A 20,209-nucleotide genomic window follows, 5' to 3' on the forward strand; every position below is an offset into this window, starting at 1 on the left:
AAAGGATCAACTCCAGAGATAAAACGATAATTCTCCCGCTCTACAAGACTCTGGTCCGGCCGCACCTGGAGTATGCTGTCCAGTTCTGGGCACCAGTCCTCAGGAAGGATGTACTGGAAATGGAGCGAGTACAAAGAAGGGCAACAAAGCTAATAAAGGGTCTGGAGGATCTTAGTTATGAGGAAAGGTTGTGAGCTCTGAACTTATTCTCTCTGGAGAAGAGACGCTTGAGAGGGGATATGATTTCATTATATAAATACCGGACTGGTGACCCCACAATATACAAATACCGGACTGGTGACCCCACAATATATAAATACCGGACTGGTGACCCCACAATATATAAATACCGGACTGGTGACCCCACAATATATAAATACCGGACTGGTGACCCCACAATATATAAATACCGAACTGGTGACCCCTCAATATATAAATACCGGACTGGTGACCCCACAATATATAAATACCGGACTGGTGACCCCACAATATATAAATACCGGACTGGTGACCCCACAATATATAAATACCGGACTGGTGACCCCACAATATACAAATACCGGACTGGTGACCCCACAATATATAAATACCGGACTGGTGACCCCACAATATACAAATACCGGACTGGTGACCCCACAATATATAAATACCGGACTGGTGACCCCACAATATACAAATACCGGACTGGTGACCCCACAATGTATAAATACCGGACTGGTGACCCCACAATATATAAATACCGGACTGGTGACCCCACAATATATAAATACCGGACTGGTGACCGCACAATATATAAATACCGGACTGGTGACCCCACAACATATAAATACCGGACTGGTGACCCCACAATAGGGAGATAACTTTTTCGCAGAAGAGAGTTTAATAAGACTCGTGGCCACTCATTACAATTAGAAGAAAAGAGGTTTAACCTTAAACAACGTTGAGGGTTCTTTACTGTAAGAGTGGCAAGGATGTGGAATTCCCTTCCACAGGTGGTGGTCTCAGCGGGGAGCATTGATAGCTTCAAGAAACTATTAGATAATCACCTGAATGATCGCAATATACAGGGATATATAATGTAATACTGACATATAATCACACACATAGGTTGGACTTGATGGACTTGTGTCTTTTTCAACCTCACCTACTATGTAACTATATAGTAGATGTGAAGGTCAGGTGTCTACAAATGCTTGACCATATACTATATGTAGGCATTAAACTGCCAATACTAAAAAAAATTTCATGATTTTGAATATCTAGTCAGTATGTGAACACCACCATGTTGTGTCTTCTAGGGGTTCTTTAAAACTGAACCCCAGATAAAAGTAATAGAGTGGAAGTGATGGGGTGGAGGGCTAGACCTACTGTATATCAGTGTTTTTTTATTACTGTATATCCAATGAGAAGATCCCATGTCATTTCCTTTCTCGGTGACCATCCAACACCAGGACAGAAAGTGGAGGGAAATCTGCCTAGAAATTACAGACAGTAATAATAAACACAGAGAAGCGACCACCAACCGCCCAATAATCCCCCCCCCCCACCACCCCATAACAATTCTACTTCATTAAAACATTTCTGTGTGCACCGCGGTATAAGGAGTTTAAATACTGCCTCAGCTCGGAATGGCTGAAGCTCAATAATAACCCCCCCCTCATATATTAGTTACCTTCAACCCCAACCAATGACAACACCAAATAACCACACGAATTATCACTAAGTCATATTTTTTTATTCATTTTAGGAGCTTTCATCATTGAAAATTACAAAATATTTCATAAATGCATTCTTCTTTTTTTCCCAAAAAATGGAAATGTCACAGTTAGCAGAATAGACAAATTTTAAAGGTGACTGGATGAAGAAAAAGGGCAGCAGCAAAATCTGGGATCAGTATGAAACCAACCTTGCCTAGTTTATAAAGCAAGGGCGTTCGGGAAGAAAAAGAAAGAAAACACCAAAAACTAAAATGTACAATGCAGCTGCATAAATCTCATCCATGTGCAGAAATCGGGGGATGTGCTCCACCGGCGGGGCGAGGTCAGTCCGCTCTTTTTTTTAATATTTTTTGTCATTGTTTTTCTAATGAAGGAAATGCTGTTTGCTGTGTTTAAAGGATAAGTGCACTTTTAAAACTCATTAGCTCATTGAATAAATTCAGGTAAATGATTATTAGACAGAATTTATATTGCGCCAATGGTTTGCGCAGCGCTTTACAACATGAAATCAAGCATGTTTGCAGATTTAGCCAATTTCCTTACCCCTTTCCTTACAGTTCTAAAGAGCGGTCTTCAAGGACCCGTCTGGTCTATATATCCTCCTTATGTTTACATTGGACCTTCACACGCATGTGTTAAAGAAGGCTCCCATGGAGCGTTAGCGTCTAAAGGCTAGCTGCACCTGGACAGAGGTCGGCTCTCAGAGCCCAAGAGACAAAGTGCTGCTGGGGACGCCGTCTTCTGCAGCTCCACCCACTTCCTCTCATTTCCTGTCTGTAGAAGTTCCACTGAAGGCATGTACTGTTTGGAAATCATTTTATGGCTCCTAGCATTAAATTAACCAGGTATGAGGAGCAATATAACATTATTATATCACAGAGGTGGACATATCCTCCTTCCCGACACTTTGTAGAATTCTGGTCTATCAAGTGATTGGTGCAGGAGAGGGCGCTCTAATCTGTAAACTGTGCTTCCTTCTTCTCTGTGCTGTTAACAGTGGATTAGGTTTGCTTGGCTTACGTGCAACTTTAACGCACATCAAAATTCAGCCAGTCTTATGATACACTCACCTCCATACCCTTCTGGTTTGTGAAGGTCTAAATGAACCAATTTTAAATAGGGTTCCTCCAGAGATTGCTGGGGGTTCCTTAAGTTATGGCCGATTGACCTCCTATTTGATGTTGCCTGCATATTTCTGTGGGCCAACTCCCCATGGCATAGCCAGTTGCATGACACCATTGATCTTTTTAGCTGTCTCTAAGGGTAGAATTCTGACCACCACTGTAAGGGGAGCATTCTTCTCAAAATAAGGGGCAATTTTTATACTGACTCCCAAAAGAATTGGTTGTAGCGGGGGTTCCCAATGACCTGAAAATTATTTTAAGTGTTCCTCTGAAGTAAAGGTTGAGAAAAGCTGGATTCTGGAGCACTGACAACTAGCTGTGCCACACATTCTCTCGGTGCAGGAATATATTGACTGTTTTGGGATTGACACCCGGTGAAAGGAAATGAAAACAAACTTTGCACTTGGAAACCTCCAGGGGTCTCCAGTAAAAACAAACAAAACCTTATTCTCCTATCAGGGTTAAATAGGTAATGGCATTTCTATAGCCACATCTACCGCTGAATTAACTGGCCTAACTCGGAACTAAGGTCTACAATGACCACTTTAAATCATTCACCGTATGGCCTAAAGCTTGTGCAGCCCTGACCTTCACACCTATATGAACATGTTACACACCCCATTCCAAAACTATAGGCATTAATAGGGACTCTTCCCCACTCCCCCCCTGTCCTTATTGCTACAACATCCTCCACTTTTCTGGGAAGGCTTCCTACAAGATTTTGGAGGGTGTCTGTGGGAATTTAGCCCATTTGTGAGGTCAGGTATTGATGTTGGATAAGATGACGTGGCTCATAATTCGTGTTCAAATTCATTCCAAAGGTGGTAAGTAGGGATGAGGTCAGGGCTCTGTGCAGGACACTGGAGTTCCCTACTCACCAAACTGGTCACAACAAGTCTTTATGGAGCTGGATTTGTACACAGAAGGGGGTACAGCCATGGTGGAACAGAAAAGGGTCTTCACCAAACTGTTACCACAAGGTTGGAAGAGCACAATTGTCTACAATGTCTATAATTTGGAGGAATGCCCACATGGGTGTAATAGTCAGGTGTCCAATACTTTTGGCCACATGGCGTACCTGCTGCTCTCTTGTTCAATCGCTGATCTGAACAAACAAAGTTGTGTTGGGGAGGAGAGGAGTGGTGTACATTTTTTTTAGTGGAAGTGTGATGGCTTTTCTGGGGTGCATTAAGGTGTAAGAAAGGATTGACACAAAGATTTGTCGGAGAGATGTCCTGAAATGGAAACCAAATCTCTCAGATTGTCAGTTCGGAGGGGTCAATCAAAACTGTACTGAATGTAGCATTTTTGGCAAGTAAAATAGAACAGGAAAAAAATGAATGAAGACCTTGATATCATTCATCTTCCCGTGCTTCCTTACACTGGCACCAACCATTCCTTTACCACATTCATCAGTAAGGACCCTCACAATTCTCACATTCGATATTTTGTGGGTATTGTACATCGGCATGGCATTTTACCTGGAAGCTGTCCTTGAGCCATTTGTTTTTTAGGGCTAAGTGCTTGCTGGAGTTGACCTTCACAAGGTCTGACCAACTTAAAAACTTAAAAAAAAAATCTTCAAAAGATTCCAGCTTCCTAGAAACTCACCAAGATGCCAACAGATGTGACCACTGCTAAGATCCCAGCTGTCCCCCATAACGCCCCATGACTTGCCTAAAGGCCTTTGACTGGACAGTGTTGGTTCCCATCACCCACTGGATTGTCCATTAGATGATCCGGGTAGCAATGCTCCTCAGTATAAAGCCATGTTGGGGAGCCTGTGGCACATTTATTTGAAATCCCAGTAGGGATTATCTTTGTTTTGGAGTCCTGGAAAGCCCTACCAAGCTGGTGATTGTTAATACATTTGGGTTGACTTGTCCTTGTGGTCCTGTCACAAAGTGCACCTAGAACTTTGTTCTCCTTCAACAGCATTTCAGCTAAAGCTTTTACTCCATTCAGAACTGCAATACTTAACCCTGAAGCCTAATGAACACAAGCGCCCCAGGTGTACAATGAAGGCTTGTTTAAAGCGGATGTTTAGTCTGGTTATATTTTGCCTTCCCCGGATCCCCCCTCATTAACACGCTGAAAAAATGTTTCCATCAAACCTATCTATTTTCATTACATAACCTATTTTAGATCCAGTGATGTCATCACCGGGTCTCTATGTTTCTCTTTGCAATGCAGGCAGATCATGACTGGTGGGAGGGGCTGGCTGGGGCCTGGAAATATCACAGCCCCCGGCCTCAGTACTCCTCTCTAGAGCCCTCAGTCCTGATGCAAGCAGTGGGAGGGGTTATGGAAATATCACAATGCCTTGATGGGTGGGTGTCAGTCTGGAGGAGTGGGCGGTCCTAGGCAGGCTGTGTTTGCATAGGTAACGCCCACATGTGATGCTGAGCCTCCATGATTGACAGAACTGAAATCCAATTAATAAAAGGGGTGGGGCCAGGGACAGTCAGGCTGGGGAGAAAGGGGCTAGATCAGTGGGCTCCAAACTGCTGCCCATTGTTTGCTTTTATCCGGCCCCTGGAGCACTATTTTATCCCCTGATACCTAAAATGGGGCATAATTCTCCCCAATGACACCAATGAAGGGGCACAATTTCTTCCAATGACACCAACAATGAGGCCCAAAGACACCAATGACAACCAACAATGGCATCCAATGATAGGGCACAATTCCTGCCAGTGACACCAACGATGGGGAACAATTACTCCTACTGAAACAAACAATGGGGCATTATTTTCTCTCACTGACATTGGGACCTTTTCTACTCCCAATGGCCACAGTGCAACCCCCCTAAAGTCTGAAAGACCGTAAACTGGCCCTTTCTTTTAGAAAGTTTGGAGACTCCTGGATTAGATGATGCTGGACATCCTCCAGACAGGAAATGAGGTGGGGCTCTATCTGACTTGCTGCAGCTTCCAATGCACATTGTGAGAAGCTCAGAGTGTTCAGTGAAATCAGAGGAAGCTGTTTCAGTCCAGGAGAGGAGCCGGTACAACTGCGCAAGACTGAAGGGGAGGCCGGAACCTTTACTTCCTTGGAATATTTCTTTTAACTTTTCTAATGGCTCCATTTAACATATAATGTTTTATGGAGGTTATTATGCAAAAACAGAGCAGTTTAGCACTGCAGCACCATTTGACAGACTGAAGGGTGCATCTCCCAATCTTTCTGGTCTTCCATAGTGCATCTCTGACCTGGATGTACCAGCACATCGGCCCACCAGCAGTTTAAACTCAGCAAAGCTGCATCATTAGGATGTGATCGGGTGCCCATGTACATGGCCCTTAGATGTGACCTCGCCCTCCAGTGATCGGGTGCCCGTGTACATGGACCTTAGATGTGACCTCGCCCTCCAGTGATCGGGTGCCCGTGTACATGGACCTTAGACGTGACCTCGCCCTCCAGTGATCGGGTGCCCGTGTACATGGACCTTAGATGTGACCTCCCCTCCAGTGATCGGGTGCCCATGTACATGGACCTTAGACGTGACCTCGCCCTCCAGTGATCAGGTGCCCATGTACATGGACCTTAGACGTGACCTCGCCCTCCAGTGATCGGGTGCCCATGTGCATGGCCCTTAGACATGACCTCACCCTCCAGTGATCTGGTGCCCGTGTACATGGCCCTTAGACATGACCTCACCCTCCAGTGCTCGGGTGCAAGTCTACATGGACCTTAGACGTGACCTCGCCTCCAGTGATCAGGTGCCCATGTGCATGGCCCTTAGATGTGACATCGCCCTCCAGTGATTGGGTGCCCATGTACATGGACCTTAGACGTGACCTCGCCCTCCAGTGTTTGGGTACCCATGTATACGGACCTTAGACTTGACCTTGCCCTCAAGTGATTGGGTACCCATGTACATGGACCTTGGATGTGACCTCGCCCTCCAGTGATTGGGTGCTTGTGTACATAGACTTAAGATGTGACTTTGCCATCCAGTGATCGGGTGCCCATGTGCATGGACCTTAGACGCGACTTCGCCCTCCAGTGATCGGGTACCCATCTGCATGGACCTTAGATGTGACCTTGCCTTGCAGGGGGTATTCTCTCCACGTTGTGGAAAGGAGCCGAGCTTCAGTCATACTTTCCAGTCCTCAGGTTTGATGAAGACCTTTCATTTGTATGTAGATGATGGATGGTGGGATTGTCCACCACAGTGAGAAAGTATTTGGTTGTGGAATTCTGTCTCTACTTTGAATTTTGAGGTTCACTTTAATTTCTAAAATGAATAATGGTGGAAGGTTTTATCTATGAAAATAAATTACAATGGAGTGCACCTCCAGCCCAAATGTTTTGAGTCAGTTATGGATGAGGAAACCTGCTGTCTTTTCTTTCTGTGTCCCATTGGGGAGATTTTCTTCTACATCTTGTCACATAAACAGCAAGGAGGAGAAATGCCCTCTCAGGGGTCCTTCCTGAAAAATGTTCCCCTCACCTCCCATTCTGGTAACCAAAAGAGAGTTTTAGATTTTTCATTACTCTGACCATAGAGCTGAAACCTGGAGTTTTTTTTATTTTAAATGATCATCTGATAGTCTGGTGGTGTAAGCATAGAATATTGGGCCAGCTGCCTCTACACATCAGGGGATTTCAGTTATCACTCTGGGTTGTGATAGGGATGGGAGGAATCTAGAATGGAAGCACCAGAGTGTGATATTCATGTCCAGATACAAGTTCTTTCCAATGTCTGGTTCGTTGGATGTACACAGGCTCAGTAGTAAGGGTATAGTTGGGTCAATGTTGTGGGTTTGCTTAGCATCCATCAGCAGATGGCTCTAGCGGGGCTACTATGCTGAGCAGACCAACAACATTGTCTAAACACCCAATAGTACCCTTACTACCGAGTCCATGTACATTGTTACCCCAGCATTTCACATCCCTGATAAATGTCAGTTGTCCCATGTACTGGTATGAAGAAGTCTCCTGTTCTCTTTGCATTGCTTCCATTGCGTGAAATACCTGATGATCCTGCCAGCCCCTCTGCTTTCTATTTTAAACTGACCACACCAGGACATGGAAGCACATGCATCCCAGCGTGGTCAGTTTTCTTCTTTGCATTATACTTGGGAGCACCGCCTGCCTGTGAGGGTTCACATATACTTTATATTTTGATGTAGGACCTGAAACATGTTGGATTCGCAAAGAGTCTGTTATTGGAATAAACTTGTTTCTGGACTCGAATATCACACTGTGGCACTTCACTTCCGGGTGACATGGATGACCAATAGAGTAAACCTCCAGAGCGGGGACACAGAGCAGTAAAAAACTGACAGAGGTACTAATCCTTCCCCAATCCATCCATAAACTACACAAGAGATACTTTAAGAACCTCAGTTGGTAAAAAGACACAAGAAATCCTTCCTCCAACATAGTAGAATACCCCCTGAGCGTTGTAATCATCACCCATGCAATGCTCCATCTCTAATCCAAGAAAACAGAATCAGCGGAATGAATAGAAAATGTTTGACTCTTGTCCTGCTTCTCACATTTCTCACCGTTCCAAAATGTCTGAAGGGGAAACGTATTCCTGAGAAGGGTGAACATTTTAAGCAAGGCGCTAGTGTGCATTAAATCCACAGAGCGTCCTCCATGGCGGATCCATCGTCTTGACAGACAGGAAATCATCTGCAGATTTTTTTTTTTCCCATTTAGAAACACATTTTTAAAAACACAATCCTCATAGAAAATAGAAAGAGTCCAACTTGCTGCTTTCATTGGAGAATGCAAAATACAACACTAGTAAGGACAGTTCATGCGTTATTACCAATATAAATGCAAGCCTATAGAAAAAAATTCCTCTCAACAAATCGCCCCTCTTGTGAGGTAGCCATGAGGAGCCCCCCTCTGTGCCACCCCTACGATCAACCTCCCTAGTTTAGGAAGCTGGGCATAGTTGGTGATACGTTTAGGCTGAAAACCTTTCATTGATTCCCGGGAAGCACCGCAGCGTAGACGACGTTCTTAATTTGGTTGCAGATAGTGGTGGGGCCCCGCGGTACGACATGTGCAGCTACGACAGTCACAGTTAAAAATTTGCAAATTTATTCAAATATATACAGTGCATTTTTTGTTTTTGTTTTAATGTACACTTTTGAACACCTTACTGACCAGCTCCTATAACGTCACATCCTCATTCCCACACTGGGGCTTAGATCTATGCTACGTTTATAAAGTGCCCGTGCCCCTGCACTCACATGCACACTTCAGTATGACGGCTGTGAGCAAGCGATTGCTATGCATATGACCACAGTCCTGGTGGGTGGAGCCTAAGGATTTTAGAAGACAGATGATAGCTGGGTGTCAGTATTGTCATGGGGGGCAGTAAATGTAGTACCAGCTGACCACTCTTGGTCAGTGGGGGAGGGAAGAAAATTGGTGGACATTGTTAGAAAAACTGTTTTGAGATAGGTAGTGCATTCAGCATCTGCCTGCACTGGTCTCCTACTCTGCTCTCCATCAACAAACTCACATTCTAAAATTGCGAATCGGAAATTCCTCCAACTTGCCTATTCCACTCCACGAAAGTCGATCCAAACCCTGACTGGGTGACATTCAGTTTATTGAAGGACTGTGAATCAAACAATTGCCCCTTTTTTCCCCCATAGAACACTGTTTTTACCTTTATTTCAGTGACACTGATCTCCTACAACCTTTTCCAGCCTCTTCCTATCTCCATGCACTTGCTTCAACATTGGCTGCACATCATTGTTGGAGATCAGCTTCCTGATGGTGACAACAGTGGACCACGTCTGCACAAAGTGTGTCATTCACAGCCACTTGCCTCCATGGGGGGTGTAGATGGCCATTCACTGGCCCAAATGCCTTAACATTGGGTCTCTGCTTGTTCACATTGACTCGCCCGTATATTAGAGGTCAATATTTCAGGGCGCCTGTCGCTCTTCTATGACTTTTGGTGAGCATGGTGGGTAACTAGGCAGGGCTCTGATTGGACAAAAGTTCCATTATCAGAGTATCAGACAACAAAGAGAATCCCAATGGTTGGAACTTGACGACATATTTTAAATCTTGTGTTTGTACTTATGAACCCCAAAGCAGTGACAACAGTCGGTCCATAGGAAGACAATGATCCCACACCGACTCAAATCCTTTCTCCGCCACTTTTCACTCTGGATTTTATACAAGCCAACACGGGGTTAGCAGTCCTAAAAATCAACAATGGATTTCCTATTGGCTGTACTCGGTCATGTGACATGGTACTGCTTCTTTGCTCAGTATGTCCTATCATGAACACTCAAAACCATCAGACTGCTAGAGAGAGTCAGAGCTTTCCTTCACAAGGGCTAAATTCATTTTACTTTTGACCCCAGCCATGTACGATTGTAATAGAGATTTGTTTTCATTCAAAGCAGCATAAAAGGACACCAGCCTTCCCACACTGGTGACTACTATGTAGAGAGATCCAGACTTTGGGGTCACCTAAGAAAGGGTAATTTTTGGCTCTGCTCTGTGACTACAATGTAGAGATTCATAATATGGGGTCACCTAAGGAAGGGTCTATCTTGGCTCTGCTCTGTGACTATGATGTAGAGATCCAGACTATAGGGTCACCTAAGGAAGGGTCATTCTTGTCTTTGCTCTGTGACTACGATGTAGAGATCCAGACTATAAGGTCACCTAAGGAAGGGTCATTCTTGGCTTTGCTCTGTGACTACGATGTAGAGATCCAGACTATAGGGTCACCTAAGGAAGGGTTATTCTTGGCTCTGCTCTGTGACTACGATGTAGATATCTAGACTATGGGGTCACCTAAGGAAGGCTCATTCATGGCTTTGCTCTGTGACTATGATGTAGAAATTCAGACTTTGGGGTCACCTAAAGAAGGGTCATTCTTGGCTCTGCTCTGTGACTACGATGTAGATATCCAGACGATAGGGTCACCTAAGGAAGGGTCATTCTTGGCTCTGCTCTGTGACTATGATGTAGAGATTCAGACTTTGGGGTCACCTAAAGAAGGGTCATTTTTGGCTCTGCTCTGTGACTACGATGTAGATATCCAGACGATAGGGTCACCTAAGGAAGGGACATTCTTGGCTCTGATCTGTGACTACAATGTAGAGATCCAGACTATGGAGTCATTTAAGGAAGGGTCATTCTTGGCTTTGCTCTGTGATTACGATGTAGAGATCCAGACTATAGGGTCACCTAAGGAAGGGTTATTCTTGGCTCTGCTCTGTGACTACGATGTAGAGATCCAGACTATAGGGTCACCTAAGGAAGGGTTATTCTTGGCTCTGCTCTGTGACTATGATGTAGATATCTAGACTATGGGGTCACCTAAGGAAGGGTCATTCATGGCTTTGCTCTGTGACTATGATGTAGAAATTCAGACTTTGGGGTCACCTAAAGAAGGGTCATTCTTGGCTCTGATCTGTGACTACAATGTAGAGATCCAGACTATGGAGTCATTTAAGGAAGGGTCATTCTTGGCTCTGCTCTGTGAGCATGATGTAGAGATCCAGACTATGGGGTCACCTAAGAAAGGGTCATTCTTGGCTCTGCTCTGTGAGCATGATGTAGAGATCCAAACTATGGGGTCACCTAAGAAAGGGTCATTCTTGGCTCTGTGACTATGATGTAGAGATCCAGAACGTGGGTTTACCTAAGAAAGGCTCATTCTTGGCTCTGCTCCTCTTTCAGGTACTGCATGATGGGACAATATCTCCTTCATAAAACCTGAATCAACCCATTTCCTGCTCATGGACACTTCAGTCTAAAGCGAATCTTTCATTTGATGTATACAACTGAACGCAATCAGCTTAAAGAGAACCAGTCATCGTTGGGCTGATGCAAGAATACAAATGGTTGTACACAAGGCAAAGATACTTTGTTCTCCCTAACACTCAACGCAACACTGCTCGTGTTTATTTGCAGCTATGCACTATGGTGTGGTAAAGGGTCAGGTGTGTTACTGCATGGAAGTCTAGGGAGCTCCACTGAAATAAATGGCCATCATTCTAATCGCATTCACAACATTCCGCAATGCACATGGTAATGCATATAGGGGGAAGTCAGCCTGAATAAATAGACTTATGTGTCATTGGGAAAGGTTTGATTTTTTGCCCTCCTATTTAGCTTTACATTCTCTGAGCTAGGCTCTTCGGCGTGGCAGGCAAGGGTCAGAGGCCACCAGAACTTTGGAAATTACTGTTCTGTCAACTTTGTTACCACAAATACAACATTAAACACATATAGGACTTCTACGGGTGTCCTAACATTTATACACTGTACACCACAGCTAAGACCTCAACCTTCTCACTTCTGTTCCTCTATAACATTGTTCTTCAGATTCATTAAAATACATAATTCTCAGGCAGAAGACGGCCCATTAATGGACATAGAACAGCAGATATTACAGTACATACTCATAATGGTCTCACAGGTAACCCTTGTGCTGCCCACCCTTCAGCCAATGGCTCATATCTTCATCATTTCTGTACAGGGCGTTTTCCAAAACCCTACCTGGTGATCAGATCAGGGGGTTTCAGCAGCTATTACACAACACATTTACTGGGTTTTACAGGTCCCACTTCTTCAGGTTCTGTGAGAAAGAAAGTAATAATGTTGCCCCTCTGCTATCCCAGGCCAGTCAATTATCCGTGGGGAAGAGACTCATGATAATTATATAACGACCTTAAGTCATGTGGCAGAATCGTATGTCCCTATGCCTGAGTGAGACGGAGCCACCAGAGGATATGTGCTTAAGGGCATTCGAACCTGAAGAAGTGGGACCTGTACCCAGCCACTGACACCAATGATGGGGCACTATACCTCCCACTGATACCAATGATGGGACACTATTCCTCCCACTGACACCAATGATGGGACACTATACATCCCACTGACCCCAATGATGGGACACTATTCCTCCCACTGACACCAATGATGGGGCACTATTCCTCCCACTGATACCAATGATGGGACACTATTCCTCCCACTGACACCAATGATGGGACACTATACATCACACTGACACCAATGATGGGGCACTATTCCCCCCACTGACACCAATGATGGGGCACTATTCCTCCCACTGACACCAATGATGGACACTATTCCTCCCACTGATACCAATGATGGGGCACTATTCCTCCCACCGACACCAATGATGGGGCACTATTCCTCCCACCGATACCAATGATGGGACACCATTCCTCCCACTGACACCAATGATGGGGCACTATTGCTCCCACTGACACCAATGATGGGGCACTATTCCTCCCACTGATACCAATGATGGGACACTATTCCTCCCACCGACACCAATGATGGGACATTATTCCTCCCACTGATACCAATGATGGGACACTATTCCCCCCCACTGATTCCAATGATGGGACACTATTCCTCCCACTGATACCAATGATGGGGCACTATTCCTCCCACTGATACCAATGATGGGACACTATTCCTCCCACCGACACCAATGATGGGACATTATTCCTCCCACTGATACCAATGATGGGACACTATTCCCCCCCACTGACACCAATGATGGGACACTATTCCCCCCACTGATACCAATGATGGGGCACTATTCCTCCCACTGATATCAATGATGGGACACTATTCCTCCCACTGATATCAATGATGGGACACTATTCCTCCCACTGATATCAATGATGGGACACTATTCCTCCCACTGACACCAATGATGGGGCACTATTCCTCCCACTGACACCAATGATGGGGCACTATTCCTCCCACTGATACCAATGATGGGACACTATTTCTCCCACTGACACCAATGATGGGGCACTATTCCTCCCACTGATACCAATGATGGGGCACTATTCCTCCCACTGATACCAATGATGGGACACTAATCCTCCCACTGACACCAATGATGGGACACTATTCCCCCCCAACACCAATGATGGGGCACTATTCCCCCCCAACACCAATGATGGGGCACTATTCCCCCCCCAACACCAATGATGGGACACTATTCCTCCCACTGATACCAATGATGGGGCACTATTCCTCCCACTGATACCAATGATGGGGCACTATTCCTCCCACTGACACCAATGATGGGGCACTATTCCACCCACTGACACCAATGATGGGGCACTATTCCTCCCACTGATACCAATGGTGCGATTTTCTTTGCTCCCGCTGATGCTGGGATATTTTCTACTTTCACTGGCCACAATCTTGCTCCCCCCCCCGAAGTTTGAAGGCCAGTAAACTGCCCTTTTGGTTGAGAAGTCTGGAGACTCCTGATATAGAGAAACACAAATGAAAATGTAGAAGACTTACCCGTGGTGTACAGTGTATAAATGTTGGGGAGCCTATAGAAGTCCTATATGTGATTCTTTGCAATTTATGGGATATTGGTGTCCTTCTATGTGATCTGCTGCTTTGTTTGACCACAAATATTGTCTTCCAGCTCCTGAGTGTGCACAGCTGTGTCACCTATCATAGCCCGCTGCTTGTTTTCTGCATCGCTACACAAGTCAGGAGCTGACAGGACGATCAATGTGACCCCAAACGGGTAAAAGCTGAACAGGTAAATGCCGAGGCAAATCTTTTGTAAGCAGCCGTAATCTACTAATAACATTGAGGTTCTTGCATAAGCCCAATCATGATCGATTTCTTTGATGTTAATGCTGTGAGATCGTTGTGTCTATGTGGAGTTTCTATCATTGGGAAGGTTCCAGCCATGCTTGTCCCATTCCCATGCCGGCTGGACTTCCCTTTTCGTAGGGCTGCACAGTGATTGTACTATACTGCTCCTCATTCATTGCAGGTCAGTCAGTCTGCTAAGACTGAGAACACAAGGATGGACTTGCAATGGTTTTCTTCAGCAGTTGTAGTTTTGTGTGGCCAATCAGACAGACTGACGCTAGAAGGAGGATCTGTAATGTATGAAATGCCGCCACGAAAAATATGGAACAAGCAAGCATGTAAAAAAAGTGAAGGTCACATCAAAAATCACTTTCAGGTAACAATAATAACAACTCAAACTTACTGAAAAGAACGCTTTCCCTTTAACTTTAGATTTTTATGGCTAAATGTAAACGATCGTTCGGGCTTTGGTTCAATTATTTGTCTCCCGGCCTTAGAAATGTGACTGCGCTCAGTATAGAAACGAGGCCGGCGCTCCCTTCCTGACAAACCTGATCTGGTAAGGTATGGCAGAAGACTGCTCTCCCGATGATTGGGCAGGCTCTAGAGGTATCCATCATGGTGGAGGGATATTTGGAGCGGTTGTATTTGCTGCATTGGCACCTCAGAAATTCTACACAAGCATAGTAGTAGCCATACCTATTTGGAACTGACGCTAATAGCCATTAAATATAATTTACCTGAACCCTTAACTTAACCCTGATCCCGAAGACTCAACAATGCACTGGAATCATAGGCATGCGCACAGGGTGTGCCGGGTGTGCCTGGGCATACTCTAATCACCTAATAATGCACATTAGCATTATCGCTCTATGTAGCAGCGGGGAAATGGGAAAGATCTCCTTTTTACCGGCTCTGCCATAAGGGAAGTGCTTACGCGCTTCTCTTTCTCTGTGCTGGCAGGGAGGTCAATGTGCCAGGGTCATATATACAGTATATAGACACACACATGTGTTTGAGCTTTGGGGTGCACACCCTAATGCAATAGGCTTTGCACAACTATGATTGGAATCAATGGGGGGAGGTGAATGACGGTGCTTTCTGGGGGTTTTATAGGTATAATGGCTTAAACAAAAAAACAAAAACACAAAAAAGTGGCAATGTGGGGTTACAGAAGGTCCCATCAAGGTATCCTGGACCAGATCTTGTACCAGGTGAAAGCCTCTCAATGGCCTCCTCACTCGTCTTCACAGAAATATAAAAAAGTGAAAAAAGAAAAAAAAAGTACACAAATAATGAAATACATAAAAAAGGGGGAAAACCCAAATAAAACCCCCCTAAAAGCCCATTTACACCGATGCAGTGCGGTAATGCTCCTGGTATCGTAGGGCGCATAACACACATTGGTGTACTCCGGTGCGATTCATTCTTAATGACACTTCAACACACCTGGCCAATACACCTATAGCACGATGTATGGTGGCACACAAGGGTGCGTTGAGGTGTTCTGCCTTGTAGGAAATGGGGCAGGCTGTCTTCTCTGTGCATTGCCAACCCATGCCAAGGAAGAGGTCACCTTAATCCAATGTACTGGCATGAAGGGCTCTGAAAAAAGCTAAACTACCCGAAATACACAAAGAAAAAAAATACATCCTGCAAATAAAATTTCAAGAACGCATAATTTCCTGGTCACTCTGCCATCCCTAAACATACCTACCTACCATACAAAAGCCATAGATCTAGAACCAATGACTTGGGCCTCAATCCTCAGCCACCTATGAACAAGAAAATTACAACCTACAATATACCAAATAAAAAATAATTCCGTAAAGCCAATGCCAAATACAACCGGGTCACCATCTGGTCCAGCAGAAGTTCCAGAGTTTGCTTGGAGTTTGCACACGTTCCTCTGGACATAATGGTCACCTCCAAGGCTTGTACAAACATGAGCAGATAAAAGAAGATAATACATGAAAGCGCCCGACTTCACCAGATCAGATTTCTTAGAAAAGTGGAGTTCTACTTTAATATGAGGTAATCTTTATATGTACAAGGTCATTAAATTTTGTTTTTGTTTTTTCTCTTCTTAAACTGGAAGCTTTCCACAAAAAAAGTGCAAGTTACACGAACATGGAATAAAACAACTGGTAATACTGGCACGCTAGCATCATCAGAACCCCACGGCGTTCCCATCATCCTTTGTGTCAATGCGTACTCTGCAATGTTGCTTATTGCAATCTGGAAGATCATTAATTTAAGAGGGTGCCGTACAATTGTGCTTTTGTAAGACTGTCTTTCCTAGTTAAGCCGATGCTCCCAGTTCTTTGGAATGGCTGGGGCTTGCCGTGGAAACTGGCGTGTCCTTGGTCAATGGAAGACTGGTGTAAGTCTGAGGCCTCAATGGGGCTTTGATTCAGAGATTCTGCCGAACTGTTTGGGCTGACGTCTACATATTCCCTCTTGACTGACGAGTTGGAATCCAGGCTTTTGCTCCCTAGCTGGACCGACATCCGCTCACTTTTTTGGTCTCTCGTTTCTTTTGCCTTAAAAGAAGACAGCATTTCTTGTTTGCAGCTGGCGCTGATGTCAATTTTCAAGCCAGAGTCCGTTCTTAGGAAGCAAGAGTCTCCCATTCTGCTTTGACAAACCTCTTCTCCTTCCGAAAAGCTATCCTGCTTGTAACTGGCATACAGCGGGCTTATGGGGCTCTCCAGCTGCTTAACTGGACTTGGTGCAAAATACTGTTCTGTAAAACTACACTGCGATATTCTGCCATCGTTGCTGAAAGAGTATGCGCCAATATCTTCTACGCTCAGCTGCCTCCACCTAGTCGGTAAGTCTTCTTCGGAAAGGTTTGAGCTTCTACACTCACTGTGTGACTTGTGAGATCCCTGTTGAGTACGGATTCTGGAGAAGTGGAATGGTTCCTCTACATAGGAAGAAGATCTTATGAAGTTTGGAGATACTGCGTTTTCCGGACTGTGCTCCATGTGCTGGACAGACTTGGACTTTACAAAGCGAGGACTGGCTGCATGTTCGTAACCGGTGGTGGACTTCCTTTCGAAGAGGTCATCTCGGTTTCCCATGTATATGGCCTGTTGGGAAGCGGTCAACGTATTGGCTTGGTTGTTCTCTTTCTCTTCAGAAGTAGCGCTGAAGCTGGAGTAGGAACTTGATGTTGGTAAAGATGCTACATATTCATTGAAGGCTTCGTGTGAAAAACTTGAGTGGAAGCCGTCTTCTACCGTGCTGTCTGTGGAGTTCTGAGATCTCAGGAAGACCTCGCCTTTGACCTGTACGTCAAAACTCTGCCTCCGGTCTCTTCTCCTTTCTTCTGGGCAGTACAGGGCCGTGTCACTACAGTAGATCTCTGACTTGAACTGCTGCCTCTGGCGGAACTTTTCCTCCGGTTCTTGACTTGCTTGTTCATAAGTAAGGTCCCTCATTGAAGTACTTGATAGATGTGAAGAGAGGCTGCTGGGATCGGGCTTTTCCAGCACCTTAGCAATGACACAAGTAGGAACGCTGTCAGCATATGTAGCGTTAGAGAGGGGCACACTTAGTTTACACCCATGCTTTTCCAAGTGTTCACTTACTCTTTCCTGGAAGTCGGCTGGCAGCTGCAGGCAAAAAAAAAAAAAAAAAAAAAAAGGTGTCAAAATTTAGTATTAAATGTTATGAAATAGAGAAAAACACATTCCATTGGACACATTTACATCAGACATGATAACCAACAAAGGAATCCTTTTCACAATCATATTTTTAGCTCCATGATTAATTCTATGTCTGTCGCTATGTCTGCCCGGGAGATGACCGGCCTCCATGTGTAGAACCTCAGACTGCCAGCTGATAAATATATCTTCGCTGATTCATCATCATCATTCTGCTTAGAGGATTACTAGTGAGTGCCATCTTCAATGGAAAAACACATTTAAAGTGGTTGTAAACCCTCCACATCCCCAAGTGACTGGCCTCAGGTCATACACAGAGAGGAAACAAATCCTCCTACATAAGTTGCACCTGTTTTTCTGCTGCAATCTTCCCCCTACGTCCGTTCAAAGTGCAGAATTTACACAGGATCTCTGAAAAGAAGAGGCGGAGAGCTGAAATTACATCAGTGAGGGGAGCTCTGAGAGCTGATTGGAGGGAAGGGACACCCCCCCCCCCCTTCACACAGCACACAGGAACAGAGCTGAGGCTGTCAATCACAGGCTGTGTGCTGAAGCTCCTTCCCCGGTCACCTTTTATCTCTTGGTGTCAGGAAAACTTGTCAGAAGTGACTCATGCAGATAGCAGAGGAAGGAGGGGGAGGGGGGAGGAGGAGGCTCATGCAGATCGCAGAGGAAGGAGGGGGCAGGAGGAGGCTCATGCAGATCGCAGAGGAAGGAGGGGGCAGGAGGAGGCTCATGCAGATCGCAGAGGAAGGAGGGGGCAGGAGGAGGCTCATGCAGATCGCAGAGGAAGGAGGGAGGGGGGAGGAGGAGACTTATACAGATAGCTGAGGAAGGAGGGGGAGGGGGGAGGAGAAGACTCATGCAGATAGCAAAGGAAGGATGCAGCAGACAGACACTTTGCTCTGTAATAAGACAAGTATACACTAAAGGGATATGCTTTGTTCAGATTTCATGTCTGAGGTTTCCAAACACTTTAAGTCTGATGGTCTTCTGCGATAACCGGAGTAGTTGCTGGTCCTCAGCCTCGTAGTCAGTGGCTCTGCTTGCGGTTTCCATGTTTTCCCATTTACAGGTATATAGATTCTCTCCTCATGAGTTGCTTTTCTCTGATGACCCTAAAAATATACTTGGTGGTTGACCCCCATGCAACCTTTTTTTCTTCATATGCTTGTCTGCATCTTATGCTTGGAAATGAGGCAGACTGGATGGAGGACGTGGTCTTCTTTCTGCCGTCACTCTTCTCTGGGGATGGCTCTACACTGTTTTTAGGGTTCGTTGTTCATGTGTGGGTACTTGGGGTGTACACATAGGGCAGGCTATGGATGGGTTAGGTAAGCAGCTGGGGGTGTAGGTTTACGCTCCAGGCAAGGGGGGTAAGTCCACTTTGGCTAAAAAGCACACTTGCCCTATAAAGCAGATCTTCCAGAAACCTGCAAATCCCGGGTTGTTGAATAGTAATAAATCTCAGAGGTTTTGTGGATTAGAATTCTGCAGTTCTACAAATTACTGGCAGAAGCATCGTCTGGTAAAATAGGATTTGTGACGGGAGTCACTTTGGGTGGGGGGCCCGTGGAACCCAGAATCCCTTGGAGAGGTTGGGAAACCCTTGCTCGAGCTCCCCATGCACCTCCTATGTCTAAGTCACCCTCTGTCCATTCGAGGCCCAGGGTGTCGGAGAACCCCAGTCTGATCTGTACTAATCGGACTCGCTGTACAACCACACTGGAATGTTGTGTATATATTTATATTGTATATTGTCTCATACTGTTGTGGTCTCTTTGCTTGGTCATTTGGGGTGTGGCTGTATCCCATTCTACTGTGTGTGTCTGCCTTGGGAGAAAAGTATTATGGGATGTGTATGTGTGTTTTCTGTGAGGAGGGAGGGGGGAATTCCTCCAACAGCTCTCCCTGCTGATTGGACAGCCTACTCCACCCTGAATGCAAAGGGAGGGGGGATTGTCCCGAGTGTTACCGCTGTGTACTGGTGTTTCAATAAACAGTTCATGTTCAGCAGCCAAAACGAGTCCTGCCTAGTTCTTGGTTGTCAGCGGTTGGAATATCTGATATCTATATTCAGACTGGG

General features: G+C 45.3%; 1 protein-coding gene across 4 annotated transcripts in view; it reads right to left on the bottom strand.

Moving 5' to 3' along the window:
* Positions 1-1,725: 1,725 nt before the first annotated feature.
* Positions 1,726-20,209, bottom strand: part of BEGAIN (brain enriched guanylate kinase associated) — a 239,830-nt gene continuing 221,346 nt past the window's right edge. For 3 of the 4 annotated variants that reach the window (XM_073610033.1, XM_073610031.1, XM_073610030.1), the window contains one exon: positions 1,726-18,072. In XM_073610033.1, coding sequence (XP_073466134.1) covers positions 16,702-18,072 — 1,371 coding nt within the window. In that variant the 3' untranslated portion in view covers positions 1,726-16,701. The remainder of the gene's footprint in view (positions 18,073-20,209) is intronic. The other variant, XM_073610034.1, reaches the window with a different exon arrangement.

Source organism: Aquarana catesbeiana, linkage group LG13 (genome assembly GCF_042186555.1).
Source record: "Aquarana catesbeiana isolate 2022-GZ linkage group LG13, ASM4218655v1, whole genome shotgun sequence".
Classification (NCBI taxonomy): Eukaryota; Metazoa; Chordata; class Amphibia; order Anura; family Ranidae; genus Aquarana; species Aquarana catesbeiana.